This window comes from Crinia signifera, chromosome 3 (genome assembly GCF_055691185.1).
Source record: "Crinia signifera chromosome 3, ASM5569118v1, whole genome shotgun sequence".
Classification (NCBI taxonomy): domain Eukaryota; kingdom Metazoa; phylum Chordata; class Amphibia; order Anura; family Myobatrachidae; genus Crinia; species Crinia signifera.
Genome location: NC_139219.1, coordinates 18,883,596 through 18,910,010, shown reverse-complemented (window position 1 = coordinate 18,910,010; position 26,415 = coordinate 18,883,596). Strand labels below are relative to the sequence as shown.

Genomic DNA, 26,415 nt, shown 5'->3' with positions numbered 1-26,415 from the left:
ATAATGTATATAGTGCAGTGAGTGATGTGTTATGTGAGTATATAGATGTATAATAATGTATATAGTGCAGTGACGTGTTATGTGAGTATATAGATGTATAATAATGTATATAGTGCAGTTAGTTACGTGTTATGTGAGTATATAGAGGTATAATAATGTATATAGTGCAGTGAGTGACGTGTTATGTGAGTATATAGAGGTATAATAATGTATATAGTGCAGTGAGTGACGTGTTATGTGAGTATATAGATGTAGAATAATGTATATAGTGCAGTGACGTGTTATGTGAGTATATAGATGTATAATAATGTATATAGTGCAGTGACGTGTTATGTGAGTATATAGATGTATAATAATGTATATAGTGCAGTGATGTGTTATGTGAGTATATAGATGTATAATAATGTATATAGTGCAGTGAGTGACGTGTTATGTGAGTATATAGAGGTATGATAATGTATATAGTGCAGTGAGTGACGTGTTATGTGAGTATATAGAGGTATAATAATGTATATAGTGCAGTGAGTGACGTGTTATGTGAGTATATAGATGTATAATAATGTATATAGTGCAGTGAGTGACGTGTTATGTGAGTATATAAATGTATAATAATGTATATAGTGCAGTGAGTGACGTGTTATGTGAGTATATAGATGTATAATAATGTATATAGTGCAGTGAGTGACGTGTTATGTGAGTATATAGATGTATAATAATGTATATAGTGCAGTGAGTGACGTGTTATGTGAGTATATAGATGTATAATAATGTATATAGTGCAGTGACGTGTTATGTGAGTATATAGATGTATAATAATGTATATAGTGCAGTGAGTGACGTGTTATGTGAGTATATAGATGTATAATAATGTATATAGTGCAGTGATGTGTTATGACAGTATATAGAGGTATAATAATGTATATAGTGCAGTGACGTGTTATGTGAGTATATAGATGTATAATAATGTATATAGTGCAGTGAGTGACGTGTTATGTGAGTATATAGAGGTATAATAATGTATATAGTGCAGTGAGTGACGTGTTATGTGAGTATATAGAGGTATAATAATGTATATAGTGCAGTGAGTGACGTGTTATGTGAGTATATAGATGTATAATAATGTATATAGTGCAGTGAGTGATGTGTTATGTGAGTATATAGAGGTATAATAATGTATATAGTGCAGTGAGTGACGTGTTATGTGAGTATATAGAGGTATAATAATGTATATAGTGCAGTGAGTGACGTGTTATGTGAGTATATAGATGTATAATAATGTATATACTGCAGTGACGTGTTATGTGAGTATATAGATGTATAATAATGTATATAGTGCAGCGAGTGACGTGTTATGGGAGTACATAGAGGTATAATAATGTATATAGTGCAGTGAGTGACGTGTTATGTGAGTATATAGATGTATAATAATGTATATAGTGCAGTGAGTGACATGTTATGATCTCTGTGTGTTTTCTCTATGGCTCTGGCAAAGCTCCAACTTAAACCAAACAGCAACCTCTCCCGCCCGTACCACTACGTGCAGAGGGGAGGCTTATAACAGTCACTCACAAATATTTATACTTTGGTGAATTTTGAGCTACTGTTTTTAAGTCACTCGATTAATTTCCATTATTTCTTTGCTTTTTGTTATTACTCTAAACCGTGAGGGAACAAATGTGAACAGTGCACATTATAGGACGTGTGTGTCCCCCCGTAGCAGAGACTTGGTCTCTCTCTGTTCCAGCTGATTTCAGGTCTGTGCCTCTTCGCCTGAACCAAGACTCCACAGAGGACGCGACCATTCCTGAATCAGGGGTGATCCTGCTTACGGTTCCTATGTGACTGCCCGTATTTTATTCGTGGCTTATATATTACATTCATGTGTATATAATGAGCACACATAACGTACTGTTGTAGTGAGAAATGAGACTGCAAGCAAATAGTACAGGCACTGCCCAAGTGTTAGGGTGGCGACCCCCCCCATTTTACCGTTGGTACGCTCCGCCTCCAGCTGACCGGCCTGGAATCACGGTTTGGATCCTCGGACTGGTCGCCCCGGAGTCTCCGTGCAGTGTCGGCCTTACTCCAGGCGCTTACCTTGTGAGGGTCCCGGACAGCTCAGGGGCGCCCGGGAGAGAGAGCGGTGCGGAGGCCTCGGCCGTGCTGTAGTGAGAAGCGGCCCAGGCCCTGTCCCCCCCGGATACCCCGCAGCCTCCCCGCGGACCCGGCCTCAGAAATGGGAGACACCGGCAGCGAGCGCAGCAAGCCACCCAGCCTCCCCCCGCGCTGCCCCTGCGGATTCTGGGGGTAAGAGACCCGGACACCCGGCCGTGCTGTGCTGCTGAGATCAGGGGGGGTCCCATAACCTCTGCGGTGCCTCATACCCTGCCCCTCTGACAGATAACAGGGGATCACCTACACCAGCAGTGCCTCTCCTGCCCCCTCTCCCTAATAGGGTTTTATCTGTTAGGGGAAGAAGGTCACATTAGAGGGTGGGGGTCACATTTGTCCCCATGTCCACCCCAGGCCCTCACATGCCCCTATACCCACCCCAGGCCCTCATATGCCCTCTTACCTGTGGCCCAGACTCTCATCTGTCCTCATTCATACCCTAGTCCCTCATTTATCCCTATACCCACCCTAGGCCCTCATCTGTCCCCATTCCTGCCATAGGCCCTCATCTGTCTCCATTCCTGCCATAGGCCCTCATCTGTCTCCATACCTACCTCAGACCTTCACCTGCCCCTATATCCATCCAGACCCTCATATGTCCTCAGACCCTCACCTGTCCCCGTACTCACCCCAGGCCCTCACCTGCCCCCTCATATGCCCTTAGACCCTCATCTGTCCCCATACCCACCCCATGCCTTTACCTGTCATCGTACCCACCCCAGGCCCTCATCTGTTCCCGTACCCACCCCAGGCCCTCATCTGTTCCCGTACCCACCCCAGGCCCTCATCTGTCCCCCGTTCCCACCCCAGGCCCTCATCTGTCCCCCGTTCCCACCCCAGGCCCTCATCTGTCCTCCGTACCCACCCCAGGCCCTCATCTGTCCTCCGTACCCACCCCAGGCCCTCATCTGTCCCCGTACCCACCCCAGGCCCTCATCTGTCCCCGTACCCACCCCTGGACCACATCTGTTCCCGTACCCACCCCAGGACCACATCTGTTCCCGTACCCACCCCAGGACCACATCTGTTCCCGTACCCACCCCAGGACCACATCTGTCCCCGTACCCCACACCTGTCCCCATTCTCACCCCAGGTCCACATCTGTCCCCATTCTCACCCCAGGTCCACATCTGTCCCCATTCTCACCCCAGGTCCACATCTGTCCCCATACTCACCCCCGGCTCACATCTGTCCCCCTATCCACCCCAGGCCTTTATGTGCCCTCTTACCTGAAGCCAAGCCCTCATTTGCGCTCTTATTGGGGCCTAGACACTCCGGCCCTTTATATACTGTAGGCCCTCATCTGCTCTCATCCATGAGGCACAGATTGTTCCCTTATCCATCCTTAGAACCTTATCTGTCCCTGACCCACCTCCAAACTCTGACCTATCCCCTGACCATCATTGGTCCCCTGAACCACCCCAGACCCTCACCTGTCACCCAAATTGTCCTGAGTTGCCCTGCTATCTTCCTTGACCCTCATCATTTGCCTTAACCTCCTATAATAGGTCTCCCAGAGTCCCCCCATACACCTTATTTGTCACTCATCTCACCCCTCTGAGTCACCACTCCAGGACAGGAGTTTCCCCTGTACCCCAGCACACCTGATTACTATTTATGGCCCCTCATAGAATAACTGAGACTCTATTTTTGAGAGAGAGAGCATCCATACAGCTCAGCCAAGTGGGTACCTCATCACCACCTCTTCCCATCTAAAGTTACATAGAAGTCTTATTACTAAGTTTTGGAGAGAGATACAGTACCAGCCAATGAGCTCCTAACTGCTGTGTTTAAAAAAAATGGCAGTAGCTGGTTTGTTGGTACTTCATATCCATCTGCTTTATTTCTCTCCAAGGGCCAGATGTATCAAGCTTCAAAAAGTGATCAAATGGAGAGTGAAAACAGCCAGCCAATCAGCTGCTAACTGACTTGGTACTTTCTGGGTTTGAAAAATGACAGGTGGGAGCTGATTGGCTGGTTGTTTATTACTCTATAATTTATCACTTTTGAAAGCTTGATACATCTGGCCCCAATACTTAGTACACAGACCCCACAATCTCTATCCTACCCCTTGTCAGTTAAAGCAACACCCAGCATTTATAAATCAAATGTGTCCTCACTTCGGCCTTTGACAAACTGTCATGTAATGTTGATATGTTAGAAGTGGGGTGATCGGATCCATGGAATTGTGTTACTTAAACATAATGGTTTTAAGTTATATATCCAGTGTGATGTGTGCTCCATTACCCAATGCTTAACCAATTATAGTTGTTGGCATAATTCTGTATACATAGACGTACTGTGTGGTGCCATACGCACATTTATTAAGGAATAGGTGTCCCAAAATAGATATTGTTTCTCCTTTATAATGTCCAACTCGCTGGTAACCTGAATATATCTCAGTCATCCACAACATTGTCTTGGTGTGAGTCAAAAACATTTCCTGTCAGCTCACAGTATGTGGATTTCCAGCCGGTGTGGTATTCGGACTGGATTTATCAACAACTCTGTGACAGATACAGGTTATTCTAGGACTGGGGCAGCCAACCCTAGTCCTCGAGGGCTACCAACAGTGCATGTTTTGCAGGTCTCCTCACAGAATCACAAGTGAGCTAATTAGCTCCACCTGTGGATCTTTTAAAATGTTTCAGCGATTAAGGAGTGCAGCTGTGCAGCAGCTAGGTTGTCTGGAAAATGTGAACTGTTGGTAGCTCTCGAGGGCTAGGGTTGGCTACCACTGGTCTAGGATATTTTGATGGTTTTGGTCTTTGGTTTTGGTCTTTGTTGCCTGTATATTAGCCTATGTGGCCTGTATTGCACTGCTATTTATTACAGAAAAAAACAATGTTCTTTGTTTTCCAGTCCCCAGTGCTCCAGTTCAATGGAGGCAGAAACTTTATTGCTATTGGGGGTGATTCAAGAAAAAAACATGTGCACTGCAGGTGGGGCAGATGTGACATGGTTTTGTCCATTAAAGAAGGAGTTTGCTTTTTACAAACCAACCTGAATTTGCTCCATATCTGTTCAGTACAAGCCAGTCAGATCACTCTATACCAGTGGCTTGGAAGGATGGGTGTTATTACAGGCATCACAATGGCAGCCTTTTCTGTGTAAGGCCATGATCCCTAGTTGTACGGTACTACGGTTTGGAGTTGATGTAAAAGCATGAAATACTTCAGGTTACGCGGCTTGGCGCGGATCAGCCTGGTGCTATTGGGAGGGAGGAGCTTGAAAAACAATGCTCGTCTGGTGCCGGAAGACTTTGACACTCTCCCATTGGGCTGTAAGGGGGTAAGCAGGGCTCCTCCCAATGACACTATGCCGCATGGGGGTAGCCTGTTACACCTAGTAGTGATTTTTAACTAAGCTGCAGTAAGTACTTGTTATGTTTTCTTCAGGTCTGACAGGTTCTTGATGCATATTTGAACCCTGACGTATAGGTCCCCATTCAGATCTGTTGGCAAGGCTGCAGTTTTTGCAGATGGACAAAACCATGCTGCACTGCAGATGGGGCAGATGTGACATGCGCAGAGAGAGTTAGATGGGGGTGAGTTATTTTCTTTCTGTGCTTTCTTTTTACACTGCAATTAAGATTTCAGTTTGAACGCACCCCACCCAAAATCTAACTCTCTCTGCACATGTTACATCTGGGGCAAAAGTGGACACCTTTTTAAAATATTATTGTTTCTTGTTGAATGTATTTCATTACTAGGTGATTCATCGAGCCCTACGGGCGCTCTTCACACCGTCGTAGGGGGCTGCACCCCATTAAAATGACAACAAAATATTTGTAGGAATGAAGTTTGTGTGTTTTCTCTGAATGTGTGTAATGGCAATTGGAGTGTGAGTTGGAAAATTGAAAGATGTGATGAAATGACATTGGCAATGGTTTTGTGCTTGTGTTATTGTTCTAAATAGTATTTTGGTTACTTTAGATGTATAAAATTGTGAGTTGAGGTAATGTATGTGTTGAAATAAGTGTTGAAATAGTTTGAAGATTAGAAATGTTTAATTGTCAACATTGAAATAAGGCAATTGTAGGCTATGGCTACACATGGCAGTGGGCGAGGGGTAGTGCGGTGAGGGTGTTTTGGGGAAATGGTGTGGCTCAGCGCGTAAAGGCGCATACACAGAGGCCCATGCTCCGTGCATCGCAAGGAGAGGCTCCTTTAGGGGGATGCAGTTAAAATCCCGGCGGTCGGGATCTCGACACTTTCTCCCTCCGTGGGTGTCCACGACACCCCTGGAGGGAGAATAAATTAGCGTGCCGAGCGTAGCGAGGCACCGGGCCCGCTGCGTGGCGAGCACAGCGAGCCCGCAAAGGGGGGCGATCCACGTCCCCTCCTTGTCGGGATTCTGGCGTTGGGATTTTGAACGCCGGGATCCCGACCGCCGGGATTTCATACTGAATCCCCTTTAGGAGGCCTGTCCCTGCGTCCATCAGGTTACACATTGGGGATGAAAGTCTTGCTTTTACAAAGCAATTATGGGCGTTAATGGGGGCGGTGTTGGTGTGGTGTTGTGGGGTTATGTAGTGTTATGGATGTTATATTGCTGTGCTGTAAGTGTAGGTAGGTGTAAAGTGCATGGGGTGGTATAGTTGTGGCAAGAAAGTGTGTGTGTGTGTGTGTGTATGTGTGTGCATGAAGGGGTGTTACAATGGAGTGTGAAAAGTACCTTTTCTCCTTCATACTTCATGGCAGCCATTACATTGGGTTCATCCCTCTCTCCTCTCCAATTAGACAGGTAGTTTTTTTCCCTTAGGATCCAGCCCCCTCCTCTATATAATCTGGCACCTCCCCACAGACCGTAGTCTTTTTCCTGTCTCCTTCTGTCTGTGACAGGTAGTCAGTTAGAGTTAGTTTGTTATTTTTGATATATACCCGGTAGGCTGGTTATGCGACCGGAGACCTGGGCGGGCAGGCTGGCGGTGCCTAAGCCTAAAGTGTGTCCGTGGGCCGGTGGCAAGGACATTGTAAGAACCCACGGCGTCCCTCCCTGCATAGCGCATGTAAGTATCACCTGTTTGCCGGCTCCTGCGTGTCCCAGTGTCCGGGTACAGGCTCCGGCTTCCTTCCCTGGGTAGCGCTGAGTCTCCCCGGCAGTCAGGACGGCGTTAGTGACGCGCGCGTCACTTCCGGCGGATGCACGCGGCGTGCGGGTCACGGCCGCGTGCGTTCCAGCTAGGCGGAAGTGCGCGCCGGGTTGGCGCCAGCGGCAGAGAGGGGGACGCTGGCTGCTGCGGCAGCGTGTATTAAAAGGCGCCTGGTCGGTGTTACAGGCGCAAGGCTGTTCGGCTGCAAGAACGTTTTGATAGCAAGCCAGGATTATTGCCATGGAGGATGCCTCTCAGAAGGGGGTTACACCGCCGCCCAGGTAAGTCCTCTTAATGAGGACACGCTGTTACAGCATGCCATGTTTGCAGTCAGGTAGTTAGTATCTTTCTTTCTTGTCTTGTAGTGTGCCTTCAGTGCCCAGAAAGAAAGTGGCTAAGACCAAGAATACTAAAATCTGTCCAGGATGTGATAGAGCCTTTGTTGGAGAGACAGTACTATGTTTAGAGTGTCTGACAAAGAAGGATGTTGGGATGAATATATCAGCCCAGTTAGCTGAAATGAGAGACTGGATGAAGAAAAACTTTATCTCCAAAGAGGAGTATGCAGGGAATAAAAGGTCCAGGTCCCAGACTAGCCTTGATAAAGATGACGGTGATGTGTCAGTGCATGATGATGCGGACAAGGAGGAGTCTGGGGGCTCATCAGCTGAGTCAGGCGAAGTATTGGAGGACGAGCGTCTATTTAATGTGGAGTTGGTAGAGGCAGTGCTTAAAAATCTCTATAGGACACTTAACTATAAGCAGCCTGCAAAGTCTGAGTTTGACGCATTGTTTGAGGATCGTTCTAAAAAAGGGAGATCTTTTCCAGTACATAAGGTTGTGAAGGATATCCTAGCTAAGGAATGGCAGGGTGTCGACAAGAGAGTGGGGTCGACTAAGAGAATTCAAAAAATGTTTCCCATTGAGGATGAAGAGTTCATTAAGTGGTGTAATATACCTAAAGTCGACGCAGCAGTGTCAGAAGTGACGACTCGTACTACCATTCCTCTTGAGGATGGGGCGTCACTAAAAGACGCAATGGATAAAAAAATGGAGAGTGCTCTAAAGAGACTACATATCTCTGCCTCAGTCTCACTGAAATCAGGGGTGGCCATGGCCTCCCTTTCTCGGGCGCTCAGAATTTGGTGTTCAGCATTGCAGGAAGACATACAGGAAAAGGTTTCCCGTGATCAAATCGGCAAAAGTCTTACCCAGGTGCAGCTGGCAGTGGACTATATGTGTGAGGCCTCCCTAGATGGTCTTGATTTTGCAGCAAAATCCCTGACTTCGGGGTTGGTGGCCCGTAGGGCCTTATGGCTTAAATCATGGGCGGCAGATTCCCATTCGAAGAACAAGCTAGCAACATTGCCTTATGAGGGTGCTTTCCTTTTCGGCAGTTGTTTGGATCAGATGATTCAAAGAATGTCAGGCGGTAAATCAGTCCGATTACCACAGGACAGAAGAGGGAGATTTTTCTCATATTCTTCCAGACAAGCGTATAGACAAGCCAAGTCCTACAGGCCAGGCAGGTCTGTCCGGGACAGATACACGCAAGGGACGTCCAGAGCCTTTTTTCGGCAATACGTCAAGAAAAGAGGCGAAAGTTCGGGAACCACACAGAAACAGTGACGGTGGTCCCATGGTGGAGCAGGCCCAGGTAGCGGGAAGGCTGTTGGGCTTTGCTCGCGTCTGGGAACAAACCGTCCGAGACAGATGGGTTCTGGAGGTAGTCAGGATTGGCTATCACCTAGAGTTCATGTCAAAGCCAAGAATGGCGAAATTTTGTGTTTCAGAGATCCCAGTTTCGAAGATAGAAAGGGAAGCTCTAAATTTAAGTTTAAAGGGACTTATCGCATCAGGAGCAGTGGTGAGAGTCCCGGAGGAAGAGGAAGGAGCCGGTTTTTATTCTCGTCTCTTCATAGTCAGCAAGAGTTCTGGAGGTTACAGAACTATATTAGATTTAAGAAAATTAAACTTGCGCATAAAGAAAAGAAAGTTCCACATGGAGACTACAAAGTCGATCCTAATGGGGTTGAAAAGAAACGATTTTATGGTCTCCATCGACCTAAAAGACGCCTACTTCCATATTCCCATCTCCCCAGACGACAGGAAATATCTGAGATTCTGCATAGGTCACGATCACTTCCAGTTCACCTGTCTGCCCTTCGGCCTCACCTCGTCACCAAGGGTCTTCACCAAAGTTCTGGTGGTCTTGATAGAAGAACTGAGGAAAAGGAAAGTCATGATATGGGCATATCTAGACGATCTGTTGATCGTGGCACCTTCAGAGGAAGAGGTGGTCACAGCAAGAGACTACACCATTCAGTTTCTTCAGGAACACGGGTGGCTGTTAAATTGGGAGAAGAGTTGTCTAGAGCCAACACAGAGTCTCCAGTTTCTGGGAGTATTGGTGGATACCGTGAGGTTTCAAGTGTCCTTGTCCACAAAGAGGTGCGAGAAAATCCAGCAGCTAATCTCAAGAATCTACGAGGAAGATCGGGTACCCCTCAGGTCAGCAATGAGTCTCTTAGGGATGATGGCGTCCACGGTGGACATAATCCCATGGGCCAGATGGAGGATGAGACCTCTCCAGTGGTCCCTTCTAGGTTACTCGAGAAGACTGGTGCCACTAGAAAGAAGGATAAAGATCTCAGAGGCAGCCAAAGAATCCCTAAGATGGTGGGAGGCCGATCAGCTAGTACCAAGAAAATCCTCACTGGCAAGTCCCCGTTACAAGGTGATCACCACAGACGCCAGCGCTACGGGTTGGGGGGCTCATGGTCTGGGCAAGACATGTCAAGGTCAGTGGTCCCGGCACGAGTCAGAGTTCTCCTCCAATCACAGAGAGCTAAGGGCCGTGTGGAAGGCAATAGAATTCTTCAGCGAAGACGTCCGAGGGGCGCACTTGCGCATTTTTTCGGACAACGCCACTACCGTCTCCTATGTCAACAGACAAGGAGGTACACGGAGTCACGGGCTCTTAGAAGAGGTGCGAAACATCATGTGCTGGTCCGAGGAAAACCTGTTGTCCATATCAGCGCTCCATGTGCTGGGAGAAGACAATCAGCTCGCAGACTATCTGAGCCGCACAAGCGTGGTGCCTGGCGAGTGGGAGCTGAAGGACTCAGTGTTTCAGGAAATAGTAGAGCAATTCGGTCAACCAGAGGTGGACCTCATGGCTTCAGCAGTCAACAAGAAGTTGCCACAGTTCTACTCACGGTACCCGGCTTGGGGGTCGAGCGGAGTGGACGCCCTATCGCAGAGTTGGGAGTTTCACCTGGGGTATGTGTTCCCTCCAATTTCCCTCATTCACAGGACATTGTGGAAAGTCAGAACGGAGGGGGTCCAAGTCATAGCTATCCTTCCCTACTGGCCCAGGAGGGCTTGGTTCCCCATGTTAGAGAGCATGGCGATTGCGGGTCCAGTGTTTCTTCCAGTGACTCAGGATCTGCTCAAGCAGGGCCCAGTTTATTGCCTAGAGCCTCACAGATTGAATTTAGCGGCCTGGAAATTGAAAGGCGGCAACTAAAAGACAAGAATTTATCCCCAGAAGTCATTGAAGTACTTCTCCAAGCGAGAAAGAAGGTATCGTCAGAGATCTATTACAGAATATGGCGGGTGTTCGCAAATTGGTCCAAGGGCAAGTTCACCTTTCCTAAAGCAAACATTCCTCAAGTGTTACAGTTTCTTTGTGATGGGCTTAACAAAGGGCTGTCGGCTTCAACACTCAAGGTCCAGATTTCGGCGCTGAGTGCGCTGCTAGACAAGAAACTAGCAGAACATAGCTTAGTTAAAAGGTTTTGTCAGGCTCTCAAGAAGATCCGGCCTAGAGTTAGGTCAATAATCCCCCAGTGGGATCTTAATTTGGTTTTGAATGGACTAATGGAGGCTCCGTTTGAGCCAGTGGACAGAGCGAAGTTAAAGTTTCTAACATGGAAGATGTTATTTTTAGTTGCAATAACTTCAGCAAAAAGAGTGGGAGAGATTCATGCTCTGTGCATCAAGGAACAGTATTTGAAGATTTTCCCGGATCGGGTAGTGCTGAGGACTAGGCCGGCCTTTCTACCCAAGGTGGTTTCCTCAGTTAATTTAAGTCAAGAAATAGTTTTGCCTTGTTTTTTCCAAAATCCTCTGACGAAGAAAGAGGAAAAATTGCATACCCTAGATGTCTTGAGAGCTATCAAGATTTATCTACACAGGACGGCGGGGTTCAGGAAGTCAGAAGCATTATTCGTGATTCCCCAGGGGGCAAAGAAAGGATTGGCTCCATCAAAGCAATCAATGTCAAGGTGGCTAAAGGAAGTAATTGCATTTACTTACAAGAAGGTGGGTCGTGAAGTTCCTGAGGGCATTAAGGCTCACTCGACAAGGGCAATGGCGGTTTCTTGGGCGAGAGAGGCCAAAGTTTCGGCTAAAGAAATTTGTCAAGCAGCCACCTGGTCTTCCTTGCATACCTTCTCTAAGCATTATGCATTGGATGTCGCGGGCTCAAGCTTTGGAAGTGAAGTTCTTAGACAAGTCTTGGCCTGAGGTATAGTATAACCCACCCTACTGCTTTGGTACATCCCAATGTAATGGCTGCCATGAAGTATGAAGGAGAAAGCAAGGATTATACTCACGATAATACCTTTTCTTCGGAATACTTCATGGCAGCCCAAAAGTTTGTTGGCACTCCCTGTTTGTGTTTTTTCCCTAGGATCAGGACGGAGACAGTCAAAGACTACGGTCTGTGGGGAGGTGCCAGATTATATAGAGGAGGGGGCTGGATCCTAAGGGAAAAAAACTACCTGTCTAATTGGAGAGGAGAGAGGGATGAACCCAATGTAATGGCTGCCATGAAGTATTCCGAAGAAAAGGTATTATCGTGAGTATAATCCTTGCTTTATCCATTGGTGGTATAGTGCTGGCCTGGCCAAATGAGTGTCCTGTTGGTGTCCACGGCGGGCAATGGTGGCAGGCATCGGCCACAGTAGTTGTGAGGCAGGAGGGGGTGGCAGGCAGCTGGCTCAGGTGGCCGGGGGTGGCATGCATCAGCCACAGTAGTTGTTTGTGCGTAAGGTTGTGCCAGGCGGCGTGTGCAGGCTAGCGGGGTGGCAGGCTGCGGGCCCCGGTCAGGCTGTGCTGCCAGGAGCGAGTGTAAGGCAGCAGGCACAGGCTAAAGTGTGATTGGGGGGCTGAGCGCTGGGGGCGGGCGCAGGCAGGCTGTGCTGCCAGGAGAGAGTGTAAGGCAGCGGGCGCCTGCGAAAGTGTGATTGGGGGGCTGAGCACAGGGTTGGCAGCCGGAGGCAGCGGGCGCTCTTGCAGGGCTCAGCGCAGGGTTAGCAGCAGGAGTCAGCGGGCGCACGGCTTTCTCAGCACAGTGTGTGTGTGCTGAGCGTGTTCCCGCGAGAGTTTGTTTGTGACGCGACACTGACTGCCCTGAGCACAGGAGCCGGGGCACAGGGACCGGGACCGTGCTGGTGGCTTTTGGTGCATTGCTGGTGTTTGAAGGTGTGCGTTATTGCGGGGGTTAGGTGGGCATAGGTGTGTGGCATGCAGGGTTCTCTTCTTCTGTTATATATTTGGCTACGATTTTGCAGGCTGGGTGGTGTGTGACCCCGCCCAGCATTACAGCCGCAGATGATTGACAGATGTAGCCAAATATATAAGAGATAGTTTGAGAGTCCTTGTGAATGAGACTATTTTGTTTACATTGTATCATTTGTCATCATGCTGTTGTGTTTTTCTTTTTTTTATACTTTGTTTGTATATGACAAGTTGTTTTGCTGAGGATATGACAAGGTTATTTGCTGGGGGAAAAAATGCTTGCAAAAATAACTTTCAAAAGCTCCATACACACTACACAACCACGGCCGATATACAGTAGTTAACCATATTGTCCGCGCCCGACCGATATTGCCAGTGCAATGTGAGCGGTATAGTGTCGATATTGAGAAGCCCCATTCTGTGCGATAGTTAACAATATTACCTAGTGTGTATGGGGCTTAAGGTTCCTGGGAATTAGAGGTCTTCTTATTTCAGTAGCTGACTGACTGTTTTTTATCTTGTAAGATTTGGGAGATCTCTGCCACTTGTGATTTTGTTCCAGTCATGCTGGTGGTTACCCTGTGCCTGCCAAACTTTCCAGGGGGTCTCATAGGTAGTTTTATTAATAATAATAATAACTGAACTGACATATCTGAGAGATTCCCATATCCTAGACAAGTACCGGTCCCTCCAATCCTTGACCTGCGCCTCTTACCGTTTTATTATTGGATTTTGTTTTTGTGACAATTATCTATTGATCTTTTATTGATGAAAAGCTTGATTTTACTTGTCGCTGAGATTAGTGCAATGGGAGATAACCGCCCACAAAACGGTTTAAAAAAAATCAGTTTGCTGTCCAAGCCTCTTGCAGTTCTTGACATTCTCACCCATAACCGAGCTCTCTAGAACCACTCTGTGCCCCCAGTGCGCTGAGGCAGGGGTGGGAGTCACAAGCAATCAGACATGGCATCCTCCATGGTACTGGGCGCAGGCTGAATGCTAAAAATAAAACAAATTAGAAATCTAGATGAAATAGAATTCTGTTTTAAGTCTTTTCTGCTTGGTGAATGGAAATGTATATCTTTTTCAATGTATTCTGTAGGCCTGTGTTGTTGTTGTTGTTGTTGTTGTTGTTGTTGTGCATAAATAGAGGAATGGCCGATTGTTGCCTCACAGCACTGATTTCTGGGGTTAGATTCCCACGAGGCCTTGCCTGCGTGGACTTTGTGTTTTTGCTGGGTTTCCTTCCACAATCTTACCTTGGTTTATGGCATAAAATGGCCCTAGGAATGTGGGTCACAAGGTCGACAAGATTTGAGGTGCCTATAAACTATTGCGATGTATCACAGCAGTGCATGGGTCACCCAACCCCATTGAGCCACCCAGTACTTTCCCGGGCGGCAGAATCGCATGCGGCCCGTCCCATATGTGACCCTGCTCTCCGCCGCTGGGAAGGTGTGGGTCCCATATCAGAGGCCGAACGGGGCAGGTCCGACCTCTGGGTCTGGTCTGAGGGGGACATTACACACATCCGATTTCGGCCGTTGAAATCGCCATGAAAAGGTTGACCTGAGTTTTTCACGTTTTTGTAGGTGTCGGTCGATATGGACGCCGTATAAGTGTACCGCGTCCCCTCGCTCGGCACACTCATATTCTTCCCGTATGACCCCTGGGGTGGTAAAGTATGCACAAGTCGGTTTTTGAAGAAATAAATCATGAAAAACTCATGTCGACTCATTGCTTGTGTCGACCTTTTCACCCGAGGACATGAAGCATGTCAACCTTTTTCAGTTGTAGCCTGTCGACTACTGTTGACCTAATGACCTCACCCAGGGCCTAGTGTATATGAGTGCATGGATGCCGTAGGGAAGATGTTAAGCTGCACTGGGGAAGGGACTGCTGTGACTGGCCAGGCGCTCTCTGTATTGTGCTGCACAGGGGAAGGGACTGATGTGTCTGTCCAGGCTGTCTCTGTATTGTGCTGCACTGGGGAAGGGAATGCTGTGACTGGCCAGGCTGTCTCTGTATTGTGCTGCACTGGGAAAGGCACTGCTGTGCCTGGCCAGGCTGTCTCTGTATTGTGCTGCACTGGGGAAGGGACTGCTGTGACTGGCCAGGCTGTCTCTGTATTGTGCTGCACTGGGGAAGGGACTGCTGTGACTGGCCAGGCTGTCTCTGTATTGTGCTGCACTGGGGAAGGGACTGCTGTGCCTGGCCAGGCTGTCTCTGTATTGTGCTGCACTGGGGAAGGGACTGCTGTGACTGGCGCGGCTGTCTCTGTATTGTGCTGCACTGGGGAAGGGACTGCTGTGACTGGCGCAGCTGTCTCTGTATTGTGCTGCACTGGGGAAGGGACTGCTGTGCCTGGCCAGGCTGTCTCTGTATTGTGCTGCACTGGGGAAGGGACTGCTGTGCCTGGCCAGGCTGTCTCTGTATTGTGCTGCACAGGGGTAGGGACTGCTGTGACTGGCCAGGCTCTCTCTGTATTGTGCTGCACTGGGTAAGGGACTGCTGTGCCTGGCCAGACTGTCTCTGTATTGTGCTGCACAGGGGTAGGGACTGCTGTGACTGGCCAGGCTCTCTCTGTATTGTGCTGCACTGGGGAAGGGACTGCTGTGCCTGGCCAGACTGTCTCTGTATTGTGCTGCACAGGGGTAGGGACTGGTGTGACTGGCCAGGCTCTCTCTGTATTGTGCTGCACTGGGGAAGGGACTGCTGTGCCTGGCGAGGCTGTCTCTGTAATGTGCTGCACTGGGGAAGGGAGTGCTGTGACTGGCCAGGCTATCTCTGTATTGTGCTGCACTGGGGAAGGGACTGCTGTGACTGGCCAGGCTGTCTCTGTATTGTGCTGCACTGGGGAAGGGACTGCTGTGCCTGGCGAGGCTGTCTCTGTAATGTGCTGCACTGGGGAAGGGAGTGCTGTGACTGGCCAGGCTATCTCTGTATTGTGCTGCACTGGGGAAGGGACTGCTGTGACTGGCCAGGCTGTCTCTGTATTGTGCTGCACTGGGGAAGGGACTGCTGTGACTGGCCAGGCTGTCTCTGTATTGTGCTGCACTGGGGAAGGGACTGCTGTGACTGGCCAGGCTGTCTCTGTATTGTGCTGCACTGGGGAAGGGACTGCTGTGACTGGCCAGGCTGTCTCTGTATTGTGCTGCACTGGGGAAGGGACTGCTGTGACTGGCCAGGCTGTCTCTGTAATGTGCTGCACTGGGGAAGGGAGTGCTGTGACTGGCCAGGCTATCTCTGTATTGTGCTGCACTGGGGAAGGGACTGCTGTGCCTGGCCAGACTCTCTGTATTGTGCTGCGGAATACTGTTCGTGCACTATGTACATAAATGCTCATTGTTTGATCATTACTTAGAATGGGAGATGCAGGGTTCTCCTCAGAGGGATCTTGGCATTTCTATTTGTACTGATCCATTCCTGGGATGGCACATGGGCGTTATAAATGACTGACTTGTCATAGCCTTTATTTAGTAGTATAATTCCTGCTGTGATTTAGTATCTATGTAACAGGTTAGTTACAGGATACACAAGGCATACAGTGATCCACGCCACATCATGGTGGGTAATTCAGCCCTGATCGCGCGGCCAGCATTCATGTAGAGGCCCCCCCGGCCAGAGTGAAATCCTGCATTGCGAACTAATGTGAACGTTGTGCAAATGGATGTGTGTGGCTGCAAATCTATTCGCAAGCCGGGCAAATATGTTCAAAACTGCCCAACGTCTAATGATTGTTATGGGCTCCATACATCAGCAATTAATTGTGACAATTTTCAGATATGGAGATGATTGCCACAATTAATTTTAGATGTGTGGGCTCCCCCTTTTGGCAATCCCAATCAAAATCGCCAATCGATTGCTTAATCAGATTTTTAAACATGTTTATAATCTGGTATTATCTGCAGATCTTTTTTATATGTGTGGGCATTCCCAATTCGTCTTCTTCATCTATTTACATTATGAACAGCTGAAATGACAATCGATTGGGCAATTTCCAGATATGAAGATGCAATCTTTAGATGGAAAAATCTGCCGATCACTGAAATAAATCTGTAATGTGTGGGCAAAGTCAGATAGATTGTAAAATCCATTTATCTGGCCAAAATATCCCTATATCTGAAAATCCATAAATTGTGATTGCTGATGTATGGGGCCCATTACACTGGGAACCAGTCATAGGAATCTCAGACTAGCCAGAGACTAATGGGCCCCATACATCAGCCATGCTTAGGCATCTCTGCGTTCTCCCTGACAGTCCCAGTGTTTTTACCGGCACGCCTGCGTTTTTCTTGGCACTCCCATGAAACGGCCGGTGACCCCCCCCCCCCCCCCCCCCCCCCCAGGCGCCTACTTCCTGTCAATCACCTGGCGTACAGCCAGCAGTCAAAAAAAAAGTAGTCTTTCATCGCAGGACGGCCTCACGCTTGCGTACTGTATGGCATGTGTTCAGGTCTGAATTACCCCCAGTGAGATAGATACCTACTTATGTATAGTAATTGCTAAGAGGAAGGGGCAGACTTCTCACAATCCACATTTTTAATGAGGTTGCATAGTGAGTCGCATCGCGAAAATTCTCATTATTATTTTCGCAAAAATGTGTCGTTCTACTCGTTCCAGAACAGAACTTGCAAGAAAGTTCTGTCCAAGGTAGAAAAAAAAAAGAAACCGTTTAAATAATAAAAAAAAAAAAATCAGTTTTTTTTTTTGGTTTAAAGCTATTTTTTTTTTCATTCACTTTTTAATGAAACATTGCTCTGTATTAGAAGCCGCGATCACCATGTTTTATTGCTTTCTAGCAGTAACGATACAAAGTTTATTAGGCTTTGATATGATTTGTTTCAAATCAATTTTAGACTAAACATAATTAAAGTACACAAAAGTACTTCTCAGAGAAACGCAGAAACACAACTCCCAGAAAACGCTGCGTTACCACCCCCCAAACACCCACAGGGGGTCAGTCGCCCTGCGAGCAGTGAGCAAAGGCTAGCTTTCAGTTGGATGGCTCGCGCATGTGCACTGCGTACCATGCGCAGCTTGGGCTGCGAAATTGCAATCCAGCGATTGTGTCTGAATCGGGCCCATAGAGCCTAATTCCAACCTGATCACAAAGTAGATTTGATCTCAAAAGCCCAAAACCATGCTGCACAGCAGGTGGGGCAGATGTAACCTGTGCAGAGTTAGATTTGGGTGGGGTGTGTTCAAAGTGAAATACAAATTGCAGTAGAATAAAGCAGCCAGTATTTACCCTGCACAGAAACAAATTGACTCCCCCTCATATGTAACTCTCTCTACACATGTTACATCTGCCCCACCATGGTTTTGTCCATTTGAGATAAAATCTGCTTTGTGATCAGGTCAGTATGTAGGTGTGCGCCAGTGGTGCCTCCAGCTTTGCACCACTTGCGGCCCTTTTGCACAGGCAATCACTAGCTGGAGCTCCCCTGCCGCTTCCCCCACCACCATTCACTGCAGTGAGCAGGACCCGCCGGGGAAAGTCCGAGGCTGCTCTGTAGTTCGGACTGCACCGAGCCTGCTGCCTGTTCACTGCTGTGTGGGCCAGCGGAATGGGAACCCCGACGATCTGGGGTGGGGAGTGGGCTGACGATGGGGTGGGGGGGGATCTTCTGGGGCAGTCCTGCCCTGGTAGGTTTGTCCTGCCGCAGAAAAACTCACCACTCACGGGGTTAATGCATATAGATTTTATATACTCTGCATATGTATTGTATTATGGAAGGATGTGAGATTACATCATTATCTAACTCGTTATCTTTTTATCTCTTCAATATGAGCATGTGACAAAGAGCCTGATTCAGAGCCGATTGCTATCGTACACTCGCAAACCGTCCGTGTGATCAGAGCCAGTGATAGCTAGCCATCGCTGGCCGTTCGCGCATTGAGTGACAGGCATCAGGCATTTGGGGGCGGCACGGCAGCATTTTCCCCCGAGCGTCCCGGAAACCGCAGGCGTTGCTCAGCCTTTGGGAGGGAGGGCCGCTGACGTCAGAGGCGGCCTCCTTCTCCCCGTGGCCATCGCAGCGCTGAGTAATTCTGGACTTGAGTGATTGCCAATGGTCCCCCCCCCCCCTGTGTGCCAACGTATTCGTAGCCATAAACCGGGGCGGGGGTAGACCGTGGTGGGGCGGCGTTTCCATGATCGCTAGACTTTGAAGAGTCGCAGCCCAGCAATCCGGTCAGAATCAGCCCCAAAGTGTCAGCCTCAGTTCTGGTTGTTTTATTTTCCGGTAAACTAATGACTAACCGTGAAATACCCGCTAACGGTACATTATCTATATTAGCGGTTTTGCTGCATGCAGTTATGCGCATATAACCCTATTTTAAAAAAAAATTATGACGTTGTATAATAGTTTATATAACTTATATTTTGAGTTGTTATTATTTTGGTTTGCCGGTTTCTCTTAATAATTGGTCTTATTTTTCTATAGAGATTGATTTAGCACTTGAAATAGCCAAAGTGCCCTCTTCTGAGTGCTGTATACAGTATCGATCCCACAGCAATATATGTGCTTCATGTTTGTAGTCGGATGTTCAGTTTGTTGCCGCTAGTTATTGTGGCATTTTATTTCTGAGCCTTCAGCCTCATTTAGGGGGGATATTCAATTGATGTCAAAACTGCCGTCTTGCCGAAAAGACGGCAGTTTTCCGACATGAATAGGTCACAAGGGGTTCCGATCTATTCAATGCCTTTTTTTTTTTTTGGCAACTTGGAATACTTCTGACCAGCTGAAAATCAGGTGGATTGACGTAATAGCCGTTAATCCACCTGCTCTTGACGGAAACGCAGCCGAAACCGAAAGGTATTGCTCATGTTTCCGGCAAACTCAGTCAGACATGAAAAGATGTTGGATTGAGGCAGGGAGGACAGCGCCGGGTGAGCAGCAGCAGCTTATACTACGCCGTCCTCCTGTCCATCGCCTCTTGTATCCTCCCGCCGCCGAGCCGGTTGAGAGCAGCTCACCCGGCTCCTGATGCCTCCCACCGCCGCACTCACCTGGTCCCTGCGCCGTCCGGGTGAGCATCAATCCGACATCCGGATTTGCCCGCTGCATTGAATAATGGATGACGGATCCATTCCGTCAAAGGAATTTCGGAAAGGATCCGGCATCAATTGAATATACCCCATAGTATATATGTTTATATTGACATTAAGCCATTCAAAATGACTGCTTCTGCAATGTACTTTCACTTTGAGCTGTGACAGTTTTTAGCCCACTAACTCTCCATCCCCAGTCCCTATCTGCTCCTACCTCCAATCTCTGTCTTCACACCTCCCCCTCTCCATATCCAGCAAGCTTTAAACCAATCAGTGTCCCTGCAAAAATTGTTTTCACTTTCTGTTTTGAGCACACAAAGGAGTTATTTGGTCCGGCAAGTGATCACTGACCGATAGTTTTGTCAGGTTTCTGCAGATATCCTTTTGTCGGACTTAGCAGCTTGCTGAATTGAATCAACCCCAATATTTATTTGTGGTGTAAACGCAGAGAAATATGGCAAGATGTAGCTAGCACCCACATCAGTAGAATATGAATGCGTTGTACAGCAATGAGCTATTTGTGTTGTCCTGCACTGAGCAGCTGTCAGACAGGTTTATTGCTTCCGTTTTGTGACTTTATCACACTTCGTACCAGCCGCAGGTTTGTATTTGCAGATTCGTACCTAATGCGGCAGAGGACACTATGTCGCGCCTGTCACTTTCATGCCCGGCACACATTAGTGGCTAGGAAAAAGACTTGCCAGTTTGGTGGATGTTCCCAGTGTCTTGAGTGTCCTCTCTGGATCTGGGCCTGGAGGAGTGAAGGCATCTGGGAGCCTTTTCATGTGTTCCCATCTTCCCCATCCAAGACATGTCTGCAGCACTTACTAATGTTTAACATTTAAAAGGTAGATAAACTGTTGCCTAGTCATTAACCGGTGTATGTTTGCCATATGAGATATGTGTGCCATGTTCCAGCAATGACCACACATCTGTGCCAGGGTAGTGAGTGCACTGGAAGATGTGTTGCTGCACAGTTATTGTGTCCTATCCCATCAGCCTAGCACTGTTACTATTACATAATACTCCTGTTATGCTATTGGCTGTGAGGCCGCGGAGCATAAGATTTATCGGAGCTGTTATGGTACATTAGATCTACAATGTCTGGGTCTACAGTCATATGGGTGACATGAGTTTTTCATGTTTTTTTGGGTGTCTACGTCGGCATGGACACCGTCTAATTGTACCACGTCCCCTCGCTACGCTCGCCATGCTTCGGGCTTACTATTCATTTCTCCCTCCACGCCGTAGTGGATGGTAGGGTATGAAATACTGCCTGTCGGCTCATAATTTTGTACAGAAATTCATGTCGACCTTTTCCAGGCCTGTCTACCCAGAGTCAATCTATCATCTGGATACTGAAGGACAAATGCTTTAATTATACCACCTTGTATACCAATAAGCCGGGTCGCTGATGTCACATGGGGATGAGGGGGCAGTGCTTGGAGCTGACGCTGCTTCCTCCCGGGGTCATACGTTCACACTGCCCAGAAACCCGGTTCTGACCCGAGTAAAACCCTTCTTTTAACCTGGGTCTTAATGGCGGGTTGCTGGACCCGGGTCAGACCCGGGTTATTTGTGCAGTGTGAAAGGGGTATAATTAATACACCACATTTTCTTGTATTCATTGGGGCTTATTCAGTTTGACACAGGAGAACCTGGCCTGACTGTATTCTAGTCAGTTAGCTATGAAAATTTTAAGTGAATCTACCACAGCTAAAGAACAGATGTAAAGTCTGAGAAAACCTGTATACAGTAGTTATGACAGGGGTTTGGTAATAATTATCACAGTATGATGGGTTAAAAGATATGGTACAGGTATGGGGTGCATGTGTTACTAACATTGAAGGTGGGAGTTACAGGTGTACAGACCTTTTTTTTTGTTTTTGTAAAGGGATTTAAAAAACTAAAAATAAAATCATCTAATAGACAGTTTACACTCCCCTAAATATAATGAGCGTTTATTTAAATTCCTATAATGTTTAACCTGCTACTAAAATATATATATATAAATATCAGCCATTTAAAAGCTATAAGGAGCACCACATGTTTTGCTTTTGAACATCATAGATCTCTGTAATGTTATCCGATTTCTAGCTGCATATTTTCTTACGGTACAGTACAGGCTGATTTCCTCATTTCGTTCATTATTTAATGCGGCTTTTCATAAGTAAAACGATTGGCCGCATTTCCGTCTCAGTTGGAAGCCGCAATATTTGGGAGCACGCACCGCCACATTAATTAGAAATTGGCCACAATAGGGGTGTTACATTTTTGCCACAAAAAAACTGGCTAATTAGATATGACCAACTGATGTCCTCTTCATTCGTCAGTGCCAGAAGGCTGCTGGGAGATAGATCTGGGCATTTGTGAGAAGAGAACAAACTTAAAACTAGGAAATAACAGACCTTTAGGTCCGTACGCACTAGGCGTTTTTGCCCAACGTGTATGGGTAACGATGATGGGGAAAATCGCTGGGCTGTAAAACGCCTGGTACGTACATAGCAAGCGTTTTTTGTCCGTTTTAGTGATTTCCCCCAGGGTGGATGGTTTTCCATATTGGGACACTAGCGAAAGCCGTCCAATCCCTTACTCATCTGCTGGTAATACGAGTAATCGGAGCTGCTTTCAGCTGAAAGTCGCCCCGTGTGTATGGGACTTTAGAGGCCTTTGAGGTGGTCACTGGTAGGTCAACAATTAGCAAGGATAACTGTGATATAGTATAAAATATAATTTAATAACATGGGACCGGATTCATATTTGTAAACAAGTCCCGATGCTTTGCGTACGAAAGACGATGTTTGGGGGGCCTGCACATCACCCGTTCTGTGCATGTGCAATGGTCTTATGCCGATGCTCAGAGACCCCTGCGGGACGGTATCCAGAACGTTGGATGCAGAGTTCCTGGACTGAGATGTTCAGATTCAAAACTTCAGCTTGCACAAGCTGGCCGGTGCCCACAAACATCGATGGTTACATTGATGATCTGAGGCGTTGTCCTCAGCCACAAATCTTCAGATTGGGGGTGCACTTAATAGTGCGACCACTTGGATCCCTGTTGGACTTGGTAGATTGCCTCTAATGGGGAAGAACTGAGTAATACTCGTTACAGAGTGACAGCTGTTAATGGCGATTAAATATGACCAGAGAGACAGTAAGTGAAAAGCGCAGGTTACGTATTATGTCCGCAACCTACGTACCTTTTATACCTAACTACGTGCGAACAAAACGTAGCGCAGCGTAGCGTACCTTTATTGTATATTATACACCAAGAACCGATACCTTAATAAGAGATCCCTTCGCAGTACTTTGTCTCTAATCTGCGAATATACCTTTAAGGACAGTGTCCGTAATATACCTTTTATCGCAAAATGCGAATAACAGACACAAACCACAGTATAGAAGTAAGGAGATAAGAACTCCGCAAAAAGGTTGTATTTAAGTCCCTAATGAACAAAAGGGGGTTACAGGAATAGAAAATACAGGTTTAACAGGTAATACAATAGACTAACAATAAAATACTATAATCAGGCTCTGCTAGGGGGAAGGAAACAGATACAAGACACAATCAGCCAACAATACAAATAAGGATAAATACCGTTAATGCAACCGTTACCGTCTCATCAAATATGCGAAGCGCAGTCCGGTCAGAGCTCGCTATCGTTCAGGGATGAACTATAGCCCGGTAGAAAGTCAGGGAAAGGTAGATGTGCCGAAGAGACTTTGGCTGCTCTGGGTTGCCTATCTTATAGGGTCAGAAGGGGGAGGTCAAAGGCCGTTCTCATTGGTCAGAGGTCGTATGTCAGGTCAGCTGTGATTGGGGGGTAAAATGATACACCTGGTTTGGCTAGGTCCAGGGGAGTGAACTTTAAGAGTCCTTTGTTTGATGGTTTCAGCGTCAGCAGTGATAAGAACCGGTTTCATCTAGATTCCTTTGTTACATACTTTCAACAGAAACTGTCTCTGGAATATGGCTTATGTCCATAACTATCGGGCCGTGTATATTGCGAAATATTCGCAATGACCGGAATACTACGCATAAGAAACGGAACGGAACGGTACTAAACATGATACAGACAGATGTATGCAGGGCTAACTAAGCTATGTGTGGCGTTCTAGACCTTTAACTATATTTCATTTAGTGTAAGTATGTTATTATGAATTTATGTGTGATAGTATGGCTACTCTTCTGGTCCACTTTGTCACACATACTCGGGTATGGAAACTTTATTTGCGCAACTCTGCGAACCAAAATGGCGGCCATACTATCCTAAAATGGCGTGTGTGCAACTCGACTTCCACACAGCATAAAGTGACACATCACCTATACATTCATAGCTTCTCACACGCTAATTATTGGTTGTGTATTTAATCACTGGAACAACCTTGATGTCTGTCTTATTCCTTACATCCTAATTAACAGAGCCAGTGACCTCACAATGATGTTATTACTGTTTATGGTTGGCTCAAGTGTGTCAGTGTCCTAAAGATTCTCTACACGGAGTTTGTATATAGAATGGACCAAGCCCATTTTATACACACCTGGACACCATTCCTGGAATAACGGGGTCCATATTAGATTAGATTTAGATTAGATTAGATACATCACCCCAATTAGGGTGACAAAATTCAGTTTAGCATCCATCCAAATACATACATATAGTAAAATACAAAATGATCCACAGGTAATTTACCCTAAAACTTAAATCCCAATTACCCTCCCCCCCTGACCCAAACTAGCATTTAATTCTAAAATGGCCCTGGGAAAGAAACTATTCTTCATCCTACTGGTCCTACTCCTTAAGCAGCTAAACCGTCTACCCGAAGGCAGTAATACAAAACAACCCATTAGCCGGGTGGGTACCATCTTTTAAAATATTATGCGCCCTACGCAGACACCGCTTCCGCTGAATATCATCAGCAGAGGGGAGAGTAGTTCCCATTATCCGTTGGGCCAATTTAATTACCCTCTGGATTGACTTCCGTTCTGCAACAGGACAATTCCCATACCAGACGGAGATACAACTAGTCAGAATGCTATCCACTGCACAACGGTAGAAGTTAACCAAAATTCGTAGTGACAATTGCTGTTTTTTCAGCATTCTGAGGAAAAAAAAGGCGTTGATGGGCCTTTTTTACCAAGCATTTTATGTTAGTTGACCATGTTAAATCCTCAGAAATGTAGGTGCCTAAGAATTTTAAATTAGAAACTTGGTCAACATTTGTCCCATTAATCTGTACCGGCATAACTGGGGAAGGTTTTTTCCTACGGAAATCTACCACTATCTCTTTTGTCTTACTTGCATTGAGAAAGAGATTATTGGCACTACACCACTCCGCCAAATGCTGAGCCAAATATTTCATCCGATGGAAAGTAACAGACTCGTCCTACACTATAGATGATGCCAAAATACGCCAAAGGCAAAATACTACAGGGGTGCAATCATACCGAATGCCAAGACACGATTATAGCACCACATTGGTAACGTTTGTTGTCTATTCATTGACAGTAATAGAAAGAAAAATCCCAGCAGTTGTTTTCAGGGGTGTGGGTTGTTAGATCTACACCAACTAGGTCGACAAGCATTGGGTCGACATGGGTCTAGGTCGACACAAGCATTAGGGCGACATGGGCAAGGTCGGCAGTCAAAAGGTCGATATGGGGCTTTTTTCACAGTTTTTTTTTTACCCAAATGTCGACATGGACATTAGGGCGGAGTGAAAAAACTGAAATTGAGAAATTCAAAATCGGCTAGTGTGGAAAAGTTGTGACTTGACTTGAATAAGAAATGTGCAAAAGCTTTTTGATCTGAGTCAACATCTTCTGTTCTGGCAAGAGGCCTAAAGTTTCACTTTTTTGGTGAAAATGACGAAAACTGTGAAGATGCTCCGATCTAGTTAAAATTATGTCAGGATGTCTTAGAGTGGTTTATTAATTTACTTTAGCTTAGTAAAAGAGAGTACGAGCTTGTCCTAGTGCAAAGTGGCTGACTTTGGCGAGAGAAAAAATCCCTGATAAATGACCCATTTTCGTGGTTTTCAATTGTGAATATGGTGTTTTCTCCGGAACGTGTTTTTATTTTTTTATTTTTATTTTTGTGGGAGAGAATGCTCTGTAATTGACGTGATCAGGAAAAGAAACTTTGTGAAAAAAAAACAGGGTAAATCCCTTTTGTTTGCCTTTAATAGAATAGTGCACCAATGTGTCTTCTAATGTCCAACAAACTCTTTACTGAATGCTCCAGTAATTTCAGTAACAATGCATTACACTCTGTTCTTTAGGTGCAGGATTTAAAACACTTCTGTTTATAATGTTTAGTGATATTTAAAATGATACATTAAACAGTTTACACTGTTACGTGTAATACTTATTGTAACAGTTACTGTTTTTCAATAACAGACTGCAACAATTATTTCTTATTAGCAAGATCTGACAATCAGACACTCTTATTGATGAGACACAATGGGGCAGATGTATGAAAGATCGTTATGGGGGAGAAGGGGTATCAGCGCACGTTATGTGCACTATACCGCTTCTCCCCCATGTATGATGGAGCCAGCATAA

General features: G+C 46.5%; 1 protein-coding gene across 1 annotated transcript in view; it reads left to right on the top strand.

Annotated features, from left to right (window-relative positions):
- The first annotated feature begins 1,984 nt into the window (after positions 1 to 1,984).
- ZFAND3 (zinc finger AN1-type containing 3) overlaps positions 1,985 to 26,415 on the top strand; it is a 147,636-nt gene continuing 123,205 nt past the window's right edge. The window contains exon 1 of the mRNA XM_083175428.1: positions 1,985 to 2,307. Coding sequence (XP_083031554.1) covers positions 2,237 to 2,307 — 71 coding nt within the window. The 5' untranslated portion in view covers positions 1,985 to 2,236. The remainder of the gene's footprint in view (positions 2,308 to 26,415) is intronic.